The 17079-nt window shown below is 40.7% G+C and overlaps 1 protein-coding gene across 5 annotated transcripts in view; it reads left to right on the top strand.

The window, feature by feature from the left end:
• FBXW11 (F-box and WD repeat domain containing 11) overlaps positions 1-15002 on the top strand; it is a 121785-nt gene extending 106783 nt beyond the window's left edge. For all 5 annotated transcript variants that reach the window (XM_039235734.1, XM_039235731.1, XM_039235733.1 and 2 more), the window contains 6 exons: positions 849-1098; positions 3704-3822; positions 5677-5787; positions 6877-6955; positions 8236-8421; positions 14729-15002. In XM_039235734.1, the coding sequence (XP_039091665.1) occupies positions 849-1098; positions 3704-3822; positions 5677-5787; positions 6877-6955; positions 8236-8397 (721 nt within the window). In that variant the 3' untranslated portion in view covers positions 8398-8421; positions 14729-15002. The remainder of the gene's footprint in view (positions 1-848; positions 1099-3703; positions 3823-5676; positions 5788-6876; positions 6956-8235; positions 8422-14728) is intronic.
• The last annotated feature ends 2077 nt before the right edge of the window (positions 15003-17079 follow it).

The following is a 17079-nucleotide window of genomic DNA, read 5'->3' as shown; positions in this document are numbered from 1 at the left end:
TGTGAACTTGCATTCTTAGGAGACAGGGTTTACAGAAAAGCTGTGGTGTGAAAGGGCTGCCCCTAGGAACCTTATATGTCATGGATGAAGTAGCTGCCATATTGCCTTTGTCCATAAAGCGATTGGGTAAATAGACGCATGTGGGAATTGATGAGATGTCATGACTTACAGTCTGTAGTTTGCAATGGATAAATAATGGACTTTGAGACCTATCAGAGGTCAAAAAGAACCTTAAGCTTGGAAACTGTCCTCAATTCTCCAACTACCAAGCCTCCTTCCCCTGTCATCTCATACTCACTGTGAGCCCACTTACATGAAGAATCATTTTGTTGTCATCACCATCCCTGATTACCTGATGTTAAATAAACCTCAACCTGGACAGAGCCAGAATTGGCCACCTTTCTTCCTTTTTTTTTTTTTTTAAGCTTATTTATTTATTTAGAGAGATCAAGAGAGAGTGAATGGGGGAAGGGCATAGAGAGAGGGAGAGAGAGAGATCCCAAGCAAGCTCCGCACTGTCAGTGCAGAGCCCAGTGTGGGGGCTCAAACTCATGAACTGTGAGATCATGACCTGAGCTGAAATCAAGAGTAAGACGCTTAACCTATTGAGCTACCTGGGCACCCCCATAATTGGCCTTTTTTTGAAACCCTCTCAGTACTTCTCAGCAGATAGAATAATTGCTTCTGGGGGCTCCTTTCAAGCATGGCCTTAGGTGTGAGGTCCCACTCACCAGATACAAGTGAAGCTTACATCTCTCTAGCTACTACTAAGAATGGGCCCAGGGCACAGACACTAAATTCCTCCTGGTTGTGTCAGTAATTATGCATTGTTCCTTTCTGTTCTCTAGAGTCTGGGATGTCAACACGGGTGAAGTTCTGAACACATTGATCCACCACAATGAGGCTGTGCTTCACTTACGCTTCAGCAATGGACTCATGGTGACCTGTTCCAAGGATCGCTCCATCGCTGTGTGGGACATGGCTTCTGCTACGGACATCACTCTACGTCGTGTCCTTGTTGGCCACCGTGCTGCCGTCAATGTAGTAGACTTTGATGATAAATACATCGTGTCTGCCTCTGGTGACAGAACCATCAAAGTAAGTATGTCTGCTAGTCATAACTCTGCTTACTCCTGTGCCTTTTAAAACATGGAGGAAGCAGAGGTGGCTTTTACCAACCTGGTAGTGGGCAAGATCTGTATTCTCCTTCACCTGTGCTTGATTTATTCACTTAATTTTGAGAACAACCCGCCATGCCATAGACCCTAGACTGGATACTGGAGATACGAGAATGAGTAAGGCCCATCCCTGCCTTCAGGAAGCTCAGCGTGTGGTGGGTGGCAGGCATGAGGCAAACGGTTGTAGTCCACGGTGAGTCATAGGATGTGGGTAAATGCAGGTCTGATTCCGATATCCATTTTAACTTTATAAAATTTTAGCTTTGAGATGCAGTTCATATACCCTGAGTTTCACCACTTAAAAGCATGCGGTCCAGTGACCTTTAATATAGTTACAGTGTTAGCCATCACTAGTTTCAGAACATTTTCAATCCCCTCTGGAAACACCTTAAACCCATTGATAGTCAACCCCTGTTCTCTTCTTCTGGTCCTTAGCAATCACTGATCTGTTTTATATGCATGGATTTGCCTCTTCTAAATGTTTCATATGAAAGTAATCATATGATATGTGGCCTTTTCTGTTGGGCTTCTTGCACTTAGTGTAGTGGTTTCATGGCTCCTCCATGAATATCATAGCATGTGTCAATCCTTCATTCGTTCTGATGAATGAATAAAATTCCACTGCGTGGATGTACCACGTTGTTTATCCATTCATCTGTTGATGGACTTTTGGTTGTTTGCACTTTTTATTTGTTACACATAATGCTGCCATAAACATTTGTGTATATGTTTTTGCACAGATAAAAATTTTCAGTTCTCTTGGGGTGCCTGGGTGGCTCCGTCGGTTAATCATCCAACGTCGGCTCAGGTCATCTCACGGTTTGTGGATTCAAGCCCCGTGTCGGGCTCTGTGCTGACAGCCAGCTCAGAGCCCGGAGACTGCTTCTCATTCTACGTCTCCCACTCTCTATGACCCTCCCCTGCTCACGCTCTCTCTCTCTCTCTCTCTCAGAAATAATAAAACATTAAAATGAAAAAAAAATTTTTTTTCAGTTCTCTTGAAATGTTAACTCTGGGTTCAATATTTTGAGGAGCTACCAAACGTTTTCCAGAGTGGCCACGCCATTTTAAAATCCCACCAGCATTGTGTGAGCATTTGAATTTGGATCAAAAAAACCTTTTTATGACCAGCACTAGGTAGCATTCTCGTATCTAGTATCTAGCCCTGCAAATCACAGAGACAGCATCAAACTTTAGATTAAGTGGTCTGGAAGTTGAACAAGTAAGGTTTGAATGCAGTAATTCACTTACCACTCAGTCAGACCAGTTGGACCAAGATCACTGCCTGGAAGTCCAGAGGGCCTGGGCCTTTTTACGGAGCAGCTGTTGCATAATACCAGCCTGGAGGATTTCTCCGTCTCCTTGCCAGCACTTGTTATTGTCTGTCTTGTTTATCACAGCCATGCTACTAGTCCCGCAGTGGGGTCTCTGGTTTGGATTTCCATTTCCCTTGGGACCAGTGATTTTGAGCATCTTTTCAGTGCTTATTGGCCATTTTTATATCTTCTTTGGAGAAACATCTATTTCTTAAAAAATGGGATTATTTGGGGGTTTTTGTTTTTTCTTTTTTCTTTTTACTGTTCAGTTACAAAACTTCTTTATATATTCTGATTACAAGTACCTTATCAGGTGAATGATACTTGCAAATATTTTCGTCCATCCTGTGGCTTCTCTTTTCACTGCCTTGATGATGTTCTTTGACACACAGACAACTTTAATTTTGGTGAAGTGCAGATTATCAATTTTTGTCTTTTGTTGTCTATGCTCTTATTGTCATGTCTGAGAAACCATTGCCTAATCCAAGATCACAAAGACTTACTCCTGTGTTTTCTTCTGAGAGTTTCCTAGATTCAGCTCTCAAATTTAGGCCTTTGGCTTATTCTGAGTTATAGTTTTGTATATTGTGTGAGTTAGGGGTCCGGCTTCATTCTTCTGAATGTGGAGATCTAGTTATCCCATTCAGCTACAAATGCAGCTGGTAAAATAATTCAGGACACTCTGGTTGCTTTGCATCTCCTTCTTTGGCTTGTAATATATTAAGTGTGTCTGTGAACATCTAAGCCTTGCAGATGGTTTCACAAAGGAGGGATTATTTATTCCACATACATAATATTAGGACTGATGTGTCAAAACAAATGGAGCTGTTCAAGGAACTATGCTGGAAAAGAGGAAGATGTGAAAGGTGAAACTTTTTCACATCAGTTACATTGGATTTGACGTGTCAGCTGGCACAGAAACACACTCTTCCCTCCAGGCAAGTGAATGTCTGAACCATCCAGGAGATGTTCTCTCTGTGAATATCTCAAGATTTGGAGACTTCACAGCTTCCCTCTCTGTTTCATTCCTGTTTTATCACTCTGCAGCCAGGAAAACTGTATGCCGGCCAGTCTGTCCCCCAGCCTCTGAACCAGATTTCATAATCAAGTCTTTTGGTCATTCTTAGAAGCTCTGATATTTTTAAAAAGGTATATTGTGAGAGGGCTTTTTTGCATTTATTCTTAAAATGTTATCAATTGGTTCTCTAGGTCTGGAGCACAAGTACCTGTGAATTTGTTCGTACTCTGAATGGGCACAAGCGAGGCATTGCCTGTCTCCAGTACAGGGATCGGCTGGTTGTTAGTGGATCATCAGATAATACCATAAGGTGAGTGGAAGTTGGGGTGCTGACAGAGCAGGCTGATTTTTGCTCTAGTTTTGCCTCCTCTCCCAGTCTTGATGTTCAAAAGACTCAGCGCCTTTGGGGATACTTCATGTACGAAAACTCTAGGTAACTTGTGTTAATCTGTTTGGTCCTGCATACCGAAGTGGACAAACTGATTCCTCCGATACACACATCTTATAACATACGCTCCACCTGAGATCCCTTAACACCACAGCCCCTCGGGACAGAGGATGCCCCAGCCTGATTCTACTTTCCCTTACCTGTAAGCTCCTGTCTTGCTCACTCGCAGGTGGGAGGAATGTACTTGATTTATCTGTGTCTTACCCAAGACTGCTCTACAGACTCATCCACTCCTGTTTCAGGTTTTCATCTCCTTTTTTTCTTCCCAACACTCAGGGTCCTTGCTTTCTAATAAACCTTGACTGTCCATAGACACTTTATTAAGAGCTTTCCTTAAATGTCTGTTTACTGATCCCAAGTCATTTTTCCATTGTCCCGACATTTGCTAATAGCTGTTTTATAACCAAATTCTTAAATGTTGGAGCAAAATAAAGATTGGTTTCAAGATGGGTTTTAAAAGAAAGAAGGAAGGAAGGAGAGAACAAAACAGCAGTAAAGCTGAAATCGCTGCAAGTTTTCTTTATCATTTTAAGTTTTAAGATATTATAGAAGTCAGTTGAGAACCTGAGTCTTGGTGGTTCTCTTATATCCATCATGCTTTATATTAATATTTCATCAGTAAACAGCCCTTAACTTTTCTCACTGGAATCTCTGGGATTTTACAAAACCCTAATGTATATTCCTTTATAGTTTATAGAGGGGAGCCACTTTGGAGTCAGTGGCAGTGCTGAATGGCTCTGCTCACAGTAGATTAGAGAAGCTGCCATCACTGACACTGAAGAGAAGATTTGCTGAGGGTGGCTGTGGTAAAATATTCATTGGGTATATGGTGAGAGCTACTGGTAGAGAGGCTAAGAAAAACTTGTTACGGAATTAGTTTGCTGACTTTGTTTGGTACATGTTAGCTTGCCATTAAGATTTATTTTTACGAACACTGTAGAAAAATCAATGATGACAGAAAAATTTAAAGATCTTCATTTTCAGAATTGTCCTATAAATCATATAGCGAGAAAAAAGCTGAGCATAGTGTATGGGTTTGTGTTTTTGACATGCTTCATATACCCAATGAGAGACTCCTACTGTGACCGTGTGAACTGGACAACCCTAGTGTGCAGTAATATCTAGGAGGGATATCCCTAACCCTCATCAGGAAAGGAAGACCATTATGCGGGTCCACTGGTTCTAACTTCAGTGGGTCTCATGGACGCCAGGCTGGAGGTGCCTGGGGTGGAAGCCTAACCCCCTGGCTGTGAATATTGTATCTTTCCCCTCCGCTGCAGCCCCCACACATACATGCCTTTTCTTCTCTCCTGCCTGCAATCCCTATCTCCCCCAGAAAAATCCTTCCTAGACCATTTGGCTACATGGTTTCATCAATTCGACATCAAAAGAATGCCTAGGAACTAAATAGAACTGAAGTTTCTTGTTTGTTGATCTTATTTAAATAGTAATACATGCATGTGATTAATAAAGGTTTCTAATTGAGTAAAAGAAAATACAATGAGAAGTAAGTCTTCTACCCAAATTAGTGCTTTAAAATATACAAGTGGTATAAATGTACATGCATATCTTTCTCTGTGTACAGTGTAGACTGGGAATGAGATAGAAAAAAAGTTCAAGAGAGTGAAAGTCATGTATGGGGCAGATAGGAGGAACTCGGGATGGTGTGAATTATGTGTGGGAAATTGTTTCACAGAGCTCTGTTTCACATTCAAGGCTGTGGGATATCGAATGTGGTGCCTGTTTAAGAGTCCTTGAGGGACATGAAGAGTTGGTCCGATGCATCCGGTTTGATAACAAGAGGATTGTCAGTGGGGCCTATGATGGGTACGTATTTCAGGTTCCTAAGTGCACTGCTGTCACCGTGTCTGCAGGAAAAAGGAGTGCTGTGTATTAGCGGCTGTGTGTGTGCCAGCTCAGTGCCCGGTCCTTTCTGTGTGCTGGTGGATGGCACTTGTAACTGTACCGCTTGATCAAGCAAGGCCACTCCAGCCCAGAAGGATGAGCAGTCTTGTCCCAAGTCTAGCAGAGCCCCTGTAACCCCTGTGCTTACCCCTTTAACCGTTGTTGTAAACACTGGGAGTAGCTTAGGTTGTGCAGGAATTCAGTTCTTTGCCTTTGCCCGAAATTAAACCTGTGTGTGTGTGTGTGTGTGTGTGTTCGTTCAGTGATACATTTCCTTTCCCCTTTTGGTTAATTGAACAAATACTCTTTAAAAAGCCTAATGGCTTTTTAAATGAGCAAATGGCAACTATAAATCTTTCAAGGTGACCTTATATATACTCATAGATTAGTTGGTCTGTTTATGCTCCTATTATTAACTTTCAGCATTTGTTTCGTTTGAAGAAAGGTATCCTTGGAATTTCCCAGAGAGCCCTAGCTTCTGTCAGCAGCACCTACTCAGCCCTAGAGAGCCCCCTGCTTAATGAATTTGGTGACATAGATTATCAAGTCAGGAACTGAATTTAGATAACATGAAGTTGTTTTCTTATCTCCCTTAAAAATATTTCTTCACGGTTTCAGCAGTTCTGAGAATGTGTAGGTCCTTATTTTTTCCAAATCAAATGTAATTCATTTAAATAATTTGTAAAAACATAAGCCTGTTCTCCATTAGCTTATTAGTGTTTTTTAAAATTTATTTTGAGAGATTGAGAGTGCAAGTGGAAATAGACAGAGAGAGACTCCGGAGCAGGTTCCACACTGTCAGCACAGAGCCCAATGCCAGGCTTGACCCCACAAACTGCGAGATCACAACCTGAGCCAAAAGCAAGAGTCAGGCTCGAACCAACGGAGCTACCCAGTCGCCCCTCCACTAGCTTTTATAATAGCAGTTCAGATGCACTCCTTTCTATCAAGGAAGTACTCGACAATATATAAAATGATAACTTTTCCACTAACTGCAATCTTCTTTTCTAGGAAAATTAAAGTTTGGGACTTGCAAGCTGCTCTTGACCCTCGAGCCCCAGCAAGCACGTTGTGTTTGCGCACGTTGGTGGTACGTAGTCTGTTGAAGTGGGAGTGGGTCCTGTGCCGGAGGGTGGCCTCCTGTATATGGACCTGCCTAGCTGTGTCACAGGAAAGCTTGCGGATCTCCTAGCCGGCCTTCGGAGAAACGCATTTTTCATTTTGGTTAGCCAAAATCAGAGAGTAATTGATATTTACATTACAGTGAGCTCTTTCCTAAGGAACATTAATTAATACAACTTAAAATACGAAAGCAGGCATCCTAATTTGTAGGCAGATTGGTTTCCTTCCTATAGATTTGGGAGAGTTCCTTTTTTTTTTTTTTTTTTTTTTTAATTTTTTTTTTTTTTCATTTATTCATTTTCGAAAGATGGAGAGAAACAGAGCAAGAGTGGGGGAGGGGCAGAGAGAGAGACGGAGACACAGGATCTGAAGCAGGCTCCAGGCTCTGAGTTTTCAGCACAGAGCCTGACGCGGGACTCAAATCCATGGACTGTGAGATCATAACCTGAGCTGAAGTTGGATGCTTAGCCAACTGAGCCCCCTGGGCACCCCTTGGGAGAGTTCTTGATATCAGCATCTGGTTACCTTTTATTTTTATAATACGGTACATTTCTGTATTATTAACATGATTTCTCTTCAATCTATATTGTATGAATTATTGCTTTCGCATTTAAAAATAATTTTATATGTTAATCTTGTTTTAACATCTTTAGCAGGCTCATTGTTTCTAATAGTCTAGTTGCTTTTGTTATATTAATGAGACAGTTTTTTGAAAATACTGATAGATTTTTCTTTTTAGTAGCTTTACCTTTTATTTCTATTTCTTTGCTTCTTGCATTGATTAGAACGTGCAGAACTATGGTTAGGGACATTCTTGTTTTCTTCTTGATTTTAATGAGAATGCTTCTTATATTTCACCATTAATTTTGATTTTGGCTGTGGTTGAAATAGATATTCATGGTAATGTTAAAAACACTACCCTTCTGGTTCTGCTTTTTACAGTGTATCAAGAATGGGTATTAAATATTGTTGTTTACCTTTCCAAGATCCTTGATGAAGCGATCACATCATTTTTCTTCTTTGACACATTAATAAGCCAGGATCTCAGATACAAAGATTAATTTAAAGAAAAGGCCTAGCAGGAAAAGCCAGAGTTTTGTCCCTGGGGTTAAGGACAAAGCTCAGTAAGCTCTGGAACATTCAGGAAGCCTGGATAAGGAACTGCATTTTCAGCCTGCGCCAGATCACGGATAGAAATGAGGGATTGTAAAGGTCTCTTTTTACTCATCAAGCTGTTACATTTCACAGGAACATTCTGGACGTGTGTTTCGGCTACAGTTTGATGAATTTCAGATCATCAGCAGCTCCCATGATGACACTATTTTGATTTGGGATTTCTTAAATGTGCCTCCCAGTGCCCAGAACGAGACCCGTTCTCCCTCCAGAACATACACGTACATCTCCAGATAACAGTCTGCACTTTACCCGTTTCAGGTGAGTACACCTCCATGTTTAATCTTGCTAATCCCTTTGCGGGAGTTTTGTGATTTGGGTTTCCCATCGAATGGAACTGAGGTGGTTATTAGTGTTTATTAGCTGTGTCGACTTGGCCTAGTTTGGATGTAAGGCTAGATCTTTACGGTCACATTAAAATAAGGTCAAAATCAGAGTCCTACCTATTGTGGGTTTTCACATGGGCAGACAGTGTGGTTCCTGTTTTTTGAAACTGTTTTCCTAAATCATTTCTCAGGTCCTGTCAATTTAACACAGGCAGAGTCCTTCAGATTTTGTTTTGGGGTGTAGGAATCTCCTTTTCTCTTTCTGCTGTTTCAGTTCTTTTGTTTAAAAAAAAAAAATCACCATCAGCCAAACACTCAGACTTCCCCCTTTGTCCCCATAATAATCTGCCCACCATTATAATCTACCCACTGTCCCCTAGAAGAGGAATCAAAGAAAGGTGTTTGTTGAGAGCATCCCTGAAACCCGTTCTTCATCCATTAGACACAGCAGGTACCCTGGAGGACTTAGAGCCATTGTGACCATTGCTGATGGCATGTTTTGGTTACTAAGGGTGTCCAGTCTAGAGGATGAAAGCCTTACTTGGCTGTGTCCTGGGACCTGATGGCCCTGCTCACTGGAGCGGTATTTCCAACTCTAAAAATTTTGCAACGGGGCCAGTACATTCTGTGCACATTAACCTTTACAGATTGAATAAATTGGTTTGTACCTGTTTGTATTACTATGTATATATGTATGTAAAGAGTGATTAATAAAATTCATGTTTATTTTAAAATGTTACTTAACACTTAGTGGCTCTTTATCATTATATGTTTTCCTGCTCATTAAATATTAAAAGTGTAAAGAAAGTTTATGTGCAGAATTGTGAAATTCTTTTTGATGAAAAAATAGGGCCCCTAAATGACCAAGTTACCATCGTTTCTCATATTTCTTACTTAAGACTCAGGCCCAAAACCCAGATGTCCAGGAAGTCTGTCTTACCCAAGGGTCAGCAGGCTACAGCCAGAGTCCAAATTTGTTCCACTCCCTGATTTTATTCCGCTACTACAGCAAGCTAAGAATAGTTTTTTACCCTTTTAAATAATTGAAGACAATTTAAAGAAGAGTACAATTTTATGACACATGGAAATTGTGTGAAATTCAAATTCTAGTGTCCGTGAGTGAAATTTTATGATAATAGCCATGCTCATTTGTTTATATCTTGTCGTGGCTGCCTCTGTACTTCATTGGCAGAGTTGACTAGATGCCACAGAGACCATATGGCTTGCGACATCTAAACTATTTATTACACATCTCTTTAAGAAGAAGTTTGGTGTCCTCCAGTCTTGGGCCTATGTCATCGATTAGTGATAAAGCAAGGGTCTGCCTCAGGAAGGGCAGATAAGCTTTTTCTTCATCTGGCTGAGTTTGGTCAGTAGTGCCTGGCTGGAGAGCTGCCTTTGGAAGGATTCTGGGACCCTCTGTGGACCCCAAGGGACAAGTGCTGTGCTAGGTTGGCAGTGTCTGCCTGGACGTGGCAAGTAATGACCTATAAGCCACATACATAGTTAATGTTCCTAGTCCCAGGTGCGTTCATACTACTTCTCATGATAGTGACCATCTCTCTGCCTTGCTGCCTTCTGTCTGGATGGATTCTTCATAAGTTGGAAAATCCGTATGGCAGTTATTACAGTCATTGAATGGAATCTTTTTTTTTTTTTTTTTAAATGTTTTATTTATTTCTGAGAGAGAGAGACAGCAGGGGAGGGTCAGAGAGAGAGGGAGACACAGAATCTGAAGCAAGTTCCAGGCTCTGAGCTACCTGTCAGCACAGAGCCTGACGCAGGGCTCGAACCCACAAACCACGTGATTATGACCTGAGTCGAAGTTGGATGCTTAACCGACTGAACCACCCAGGCGCCTTGAATGGAGTCTTAAAATAGATATAATAGGGGATTACAGAGGAAGAAGGCAAGGATCTCTTGAGTGATTTCTCCTCCCCACTTCATCCTCCTTTCCCAAAAATCCCAAAGAAAATACAGGGAAGGGAGGAATGGACCCAAATGAAAACTGGTTTCCCTCCTAGTCTTTCCTCTCCCTCTTCAGCCCACTCTCCATTCTGCTATCAACTAAGATTATCTGAAGCCCTGCCTCTGCCATCCTTTACTGGTTTCCTGTCGCTCTCAAGGTCAAGGTTCAGCTACTTCCAATTAGCTGACAGGAGTTTCGGCATCTAGCTGTTACCTTCTGCCCTCACCGTCCTCCCCCATGGCCCAGACTCCTGTTACTCCCTTCTAAAACCTAGTGCTCCAACCAGGCTGAATTCTGTTTAATTTCTCTAATTACACTATAGTAGTGCAGCCCTCCCCCGTCTCCCTCCCCTTGCTTGTGTTAGTACGGCTTCTAGACAGCCCCACTCCCCCTTTGCCCTTTCATTTCATTTAATTTATCATTTGATGTTGAAATGGTTTACATACCTGTCTCCCTCACAAGGCCGTGGACTTCCTTTTATTGTGGAGCTCCAGTGTTGAGTGGAGACCCCGAGTGGATTGTAAGCGCTCATTGGTATTTGTTGGGCACGTGGCACCCATGCCAAAGAGACATATTTGTGTTTTTTCTATGAGGCCACACAAGAATTTACCCTTAAATGGATAAATACAGCTATAGTGTATTCCTGCAGCCACCTTCAGCAAGCATAAAAATAATGTCAGTAAAAAATTGGAATAAAGTATCTAAACTGGCACGGTCAGGTACAGATTTATTCCCTGCTTAGACAGGTCACCTAGATGTACCCTCCCTCTGCCCCGCCCCTGTTGTTTTTTTAAACCAATTTTATTGAGATAAGATTTGTGTAAAAATTGCACTCATTTAAAGTGTACTGTTTGATGAGATTTCACAAATGTCTACCTGAAAATACCTCCACAACCAAGATAAGACTATTTCTGTCACCCTCAAAAGCTCCCTTGTGCCATCTTTGTAGTCAAAGCCTGACCCCAGCCCAGCCTTAGCAAAGACTGGCCTGCATTAGTTTACATTTTCTAAAGTGCACTGTCCACTATGGTAGGCAGTAGCCACTTGTGGCTGTTGAGCTCTTGAAATGTGGCCAGTGTGACTTAGGGACTAAATTTTAAATTAAAATGGAATTGAATTAAATTGACTGTTTAATTGTATTGAATCATACTTTATTTAACTTTACATTCAAATAGCTACATGTAGATAATGGCTCCTGTTTGGACCGGCATAGTTTCAGAAGTTTTGTATTTTAAGCTTTTACATTTCTGTCTTTGATCATTTAGAGTTAATTTTTGTGTGTGGTGTGAGAGAAGAATACACTGGCCTTGTTTTTTCTATAGCTGTCTAGTTGTTCCAGCACTATTTGATTAAAAAGAATTTCCTTTTCTCATAGAATTGCTTCAGCGTCTTTGTCCAAAAGTCAGTTGACCACTTGTTTGTAGGTCTATTTCTGGACTCTGTTCTAAGTCCATGATCTATGTGGCTGTCCTTTTGCCAATACCATAGTATGTAATAACTGTTCCAACTTTAAAAAAAATTGTTTTGACTATTCTAGATTCTTTAGGTCTTCACATTCAGTTTTGAATTGTCAGAGTCTGTGAAGGGACTACTGGGATTATAGTTAGCACTGCATTGAATTGTAAGATCATTTCCCCTTAATAAGTGTTGAGCCTTCTAATCCATAAACATGGTAGATTTCTCTGTTGTTTAGGTCTTCTTCAGCTTTTCCTAAGCAGTATTGCAGTTTTTAGTGTAGAAGCATCGCACATCTTTTGTTCAATTTATTCCATTCTTTTCTAAGCTATACATTTTCCTCTACACATTGCTTTAGCTGCATCCCACCTATGCTTTCATTTTTCCATATACGAGAAGCACATAAAATAGACATGGGTGACTGTAGCAATAGTTTGAACTCCTGGAATGGATAGGCTCAGGGGAATAGGTGAATCAGAGAACCACCTAAGTGTAACGCTTTTTCTTTTCTTTTGTATTTTTGATTTGTGTGTTTGTCTTCACATTCTGTTTAGAGAGGTATATGGTAAACCCAAGACATCCATAGTATGTTCCTCCTCTCTGGCATATTTAATAGATGAATGGTAGAACACAGGAAAATTGGACACAAATTGGACAACTTTTACATACTACTTTAAAGGGCCCCGGAACAAGATTTCTTTGGTTGAGAAATGAAATAATCACCACTGGTGTTTCTCTCACTGGCTGTGGTGGAAAGGAAACTGTGGTGTTACTTCTTCCAGGCCCTCCTCCCACCCCTTTTTGGGAATGTATGAACAACTGCCCTTGTTATGATCCACAATTATAAATCAATGGAAAAATCATATCTGCTTTTTAAGCAGCACAAGCAACGAAACCTCAAATGTGTTTGTCTCTTCAAAGTGTATTACTTTTGACAACCTTGGCAGTCAGCTCTATAGATTTTACTGCTCTTTTCCAAATTCTTTTCATTTATTGTAACATGAAAAAAATTATTACCATGTGATCCTGTAAGATTTATGCATAATAAGAAACACTACCCTAATGATGATTTAACCTTGCAGTAAAATATGCACCCCTAAAATATAAGGTAAGAGTATTTCTATGTCAGGAAAGTTAGTGATAGATTTATTTGCTGAGTCATTTTTTTAAAATTACTAACTCCTAAGAGCTAATATATACAGTAGCTCTCTTTTTTATTACAAGATAATATAAGATCATTATGAGGAAATTAGAATAAGTAGATAAGCCAAAAGAAAATAAACTACTCAAGATTCACCGTTGTCAACTCCCTTGTAGATATTCTTTCAGGCTTTCTAAAAGTATGGTTAAGAACTGTACATGTTCTTAAAATGCTTTTTCCCCCCTCCATTGTAATTTGTTTCTTGTCTGTAATGTCAATATTTGTCTAATTCACCATTCCTAATGGCAAAATAATATTCAGTTGTTTAGATAGGCCCTGTTCTATAGGTATGTTTTCCCCCAGCTTTTAGCTGTTACAAAACACACTGCCGTGATCATTCTTTTAGCTAAATCTTTGCTTTATTACCTTTGGATAAAATTCTAGCGTGTCAGGTTTAAAGGTATGATGTTAAAGACTTTGGTGCCTAGAGTCATGTCACTTACCGGGAGGGTTAAATCAGTTTACCTTCCCACCAGCAGTTTTGGGGGGTGCCTACTTCTTATCTGTGGATGTTCATGTTTTAAAAATAATACTCTTAAAGACCCTTCCTGCAAAAGCTGTGGTGAATGAAATTAAATCTCTCTTGAACTCATTGAGAAGGCTTATTAGGATTCTTGATCTTTACGAAAATTGACAACCTTTTAGGAAAGGTTCCTTTAAAAAAAGTATAAGCTTAAAAAAATCTCACTTTTTGTCAGAGAATCTAGACATAGAAGTAACTTTTAGATCTTCTAGGCCAGTGGTTTAGTGCTGTGTTTGGAAAGGTTGTGACCCATTAGTGATTGTGAACTCATTTTTAATCCACTTTGTTTTGATGAAATTTAGAATAGAAAATGTCAGCCTGTATTGTACATAGTAATGATAAGTATTAGGTGCGTGCGTGCATGCGTGTGTGTGTGTACATATTTATATACATGGGTGAGTGTAGAGAATGTGATTAAAAAGTGTCCTGACTCACGGTCATGGTCAAAACAATAACCTTTAGTAGTCTTTCCCCCTGCATTATATTGTCCTTATATAAATGATTTATTTCAAAAAGAAGTAGTTTCTGATTATTAGCATTCTATTTAGAACGAATACTTTATTTACCAGTTTTTGCATATTTTTGTTTCACAATGATAGATGACGTCTCTCTCAGGCAGCTATGAGACCAGCCCTCTTAGGCTTTGGATGTCATAAAAGATTATGCTAACTATAAAGTCTGACATTAAGCATATTTTGTTACATGCATAATTTTTTAGCAGGAAACAATGAAAGACGTAAGTGATAGGGTCAGTCATCTCTTCGAATGCCTTGTCACTTAATGGGCTAATGCTTTGAACTAAACAATGTGCCTGAGCCTTAGTTCTTTTATTTGTGAAGTGGGTATAATAGTTTCTCCCTCCTAAGGTTTTTGTGAGGTTTAAATAAATACGATGCTTGGTATGTAAGTACACTCGAAACATCTTGCAGCTTTTATTTTTGATGTGGATTATATTTGAAAATCAGTAACGTGTTACGTGTGTGCAAGTGTGTGTGTGGATGCGGATGGGCTGCGGTGTATGTCTCCTCCCACGTCTAACCAGAATATCCACCCATTCTCCCTTTGTGTTTTGTTTTGTCATTTTGTTTCCCCAGGGTTTCCTAGTCTTGAACTACTGGCTACATGGCTACCAAATGCCTAAGGGAGTTCTTCGCAGCTGAGTTATGAAGCTGGAATTGGTTCTAGACGCTGGGTAGATGCAAAGCAGCCTAACTCTCCCAAGTACCAACATCTCTCACCTTCGATTCCGGCCTCTACTTTGAGAAGGACACCTTAGCTTCACCACCTCCAGTAGAACAGAAGCCCATTTCCTCCCCCCAGCAGTGGAAAAAAAAAAAATCTAATGCTTCGGATGTAAATTGTTCATATAAAAGGAACGTACAGTCTTTTGCAGAAGTAAATCGACCATCAAGAGAAGACTTGGCCTCTAATTTATATTGCTTTGCACTTTGGTCTGATATTAAGAAACCGCATTCTTCTTTGGTGAAATTGTGGGTGCCAAACACCTACCCAGAATGTCCAGGGCTTTCCTTTCCAGAAGTTAGCATTCTCCTTTCGACCGTCCAAGTCATTATGAATTCTGACCTGTATTAGGAACATGTTGGACAATGGAAAATTTCTCTGGTTTGTTTTAGTAATATTTTTTGGATCACACTTCCTTTCTGTACCAATTTGTTTTAATTTAAAGAACTATAAGCCAGGTTATATTATCTCCCAAACAGGTAATATAGCTCTTTTCTTTTATTAACTGTTCTCTGTCCTCCAACCATCTCCGGATATTTGGTAGAGTAACACTTTTACACGTGTGCTTGCCTCCTAATTTAAAATACTGTATCCGCATGTAGATAGAATGTACATAACAGTTTAACCTCAAGGTTGCTGGAGTCAGGGCCCCTGTGCCTGAGACACTAATCCTGAGTGTGTTCGCACTTAGCCACGGGCTGGGCTCAAGAACCTGATACCAGGGTTGATGTGGAATTACCTAGAACCCTTCCTGCAGTATTCATATGGTATTTTTATTTTGTCATTGTCATTTTGTGTGTATGTGTGTGGTGTGTGTGGTTTTAATGGGAATCTTGTTTTAAAATGTAATTTCTAAAGTTTAACACAAAATGTTTTATTCGCTGTGCAGCATACACAACAGAGAGGTACCTTAACGATTTTTTGTTGTTCTTTCCCTCCTCAGTACTTCTCTGAGTACTAGCGGTCACTTCCTCTGGTATTCATTTGACTTCACTGTCCAAGATCACTCTTCTGTGTATTAGTAACCCTGGAAAGGGCGGAACAAGAAGGCCCCGCTGACGGGGGCTCCTGGCTCTGGAATTGGTGCACCCTGGCCTTACCAGGATGTTCCCGGGGCCTGCTCCTATGCTGGAGTCCACGTACCATGGCAGGTCGGTTCAGAGACCCTTCTTGAGTGGAAGGGTACTCTTCTGTGTGGTGGTGAAGCCTCCAGCCGCTGAATCCCATTCTCGTCATCTCTGGTGTCACGTGCTGCTGTGGCCCTGGCAGGTTCTCACAGCTCCCGAGTGCCCCACAGCCCGAACCTGTGAACGCCACTGTCACGCCGGCCGTGCACAGAGGAGACCTTGGCATTCGGTCGGCGCTCCTTTTCCCTTGCTCAACATTAGGTTCCCCTTTGCCCCTTGCCATTGTTTCCAAAGATTAAGGAATGTCAGTAACGTTTTAAAGGACCAATAAGAACCTCCTGTTAACTAACCTCTTCCCGTGGAAGCGCACTCTACTACTAAAGGGAGGGGCCCTGGGCTCTGTTTTGTCCTTTGCATTGAGAACGGTGTGGGGATCAAAGTGTGTGTATGTGACTTGTTTCTTGGTTTGGCTTGGCCTTTTTAATTTTTCTGTCTTTTTAAAAAATACACCCTTCCCTTCCACATGTTACCAGATTAATTTCTATTTTTGAGAAGTTGAGTCTCCAAGTGTAAAAAAAGGAAATCTCTATTTCGTGAGGTAGATGTTGTAAGCTTGGCAGTGGTTGTGGAAGTGAGTTAACTGTTACCACTCTCCACCTTACAGCTTTATATCAAACTGGCTAGGAGAGCCCAGGGGCGCGGGAGGGGCAGGGGAGGAGGCAATTTTTCTGAACGAATGGACTTTTTGTTGTTGTTTTTGCATGTTTAATATAGAAGTTCTTGTTCCTTGGGAGATCATGGCCTTTGAATATGCACACAACCTTTGAATTGTGCCTACTAAATTATAGCAGGGGACTCTGGCACCCAAGGAATTCTGACTTTCTGGGATTATAGTAGTAATTCCCAGCCGTACTCTGGACTTTATTTTGCTAACCATAATTGAGCAACTGTAAATTACTGCTATATTAATGTTTTAAAGCACTGGGATAGTCTAATTCTAACTTGTAATTAATTATGTTTGCCAATTATCTGTTTGAAATAAATTTGTGTCTGAACAGCTATTGAAACTGTTAAAT

The sequence above is a fragment of the Hyaena hyaena genome, unplaced genomic scaffold (genome assembly GCF_003009895.1).
Source record: "Hyaena hyaena isolate Hyena2069 unplaced genomic scaffold, ASM300989v1 scaffold_102, whole genome shotgun sequence".
Lineage (NCBI taxonomy): Eukaryota > Metazoa > Chordata > Mammalia > Carnivora > Hyaenidae > Hyaena > Hyaena hyaena.
The sequence above is the reverse complement of the archived record's forward strand: the minus strand, read 5'-3'. Positions and strand labels throughout refer to the sequence as shown.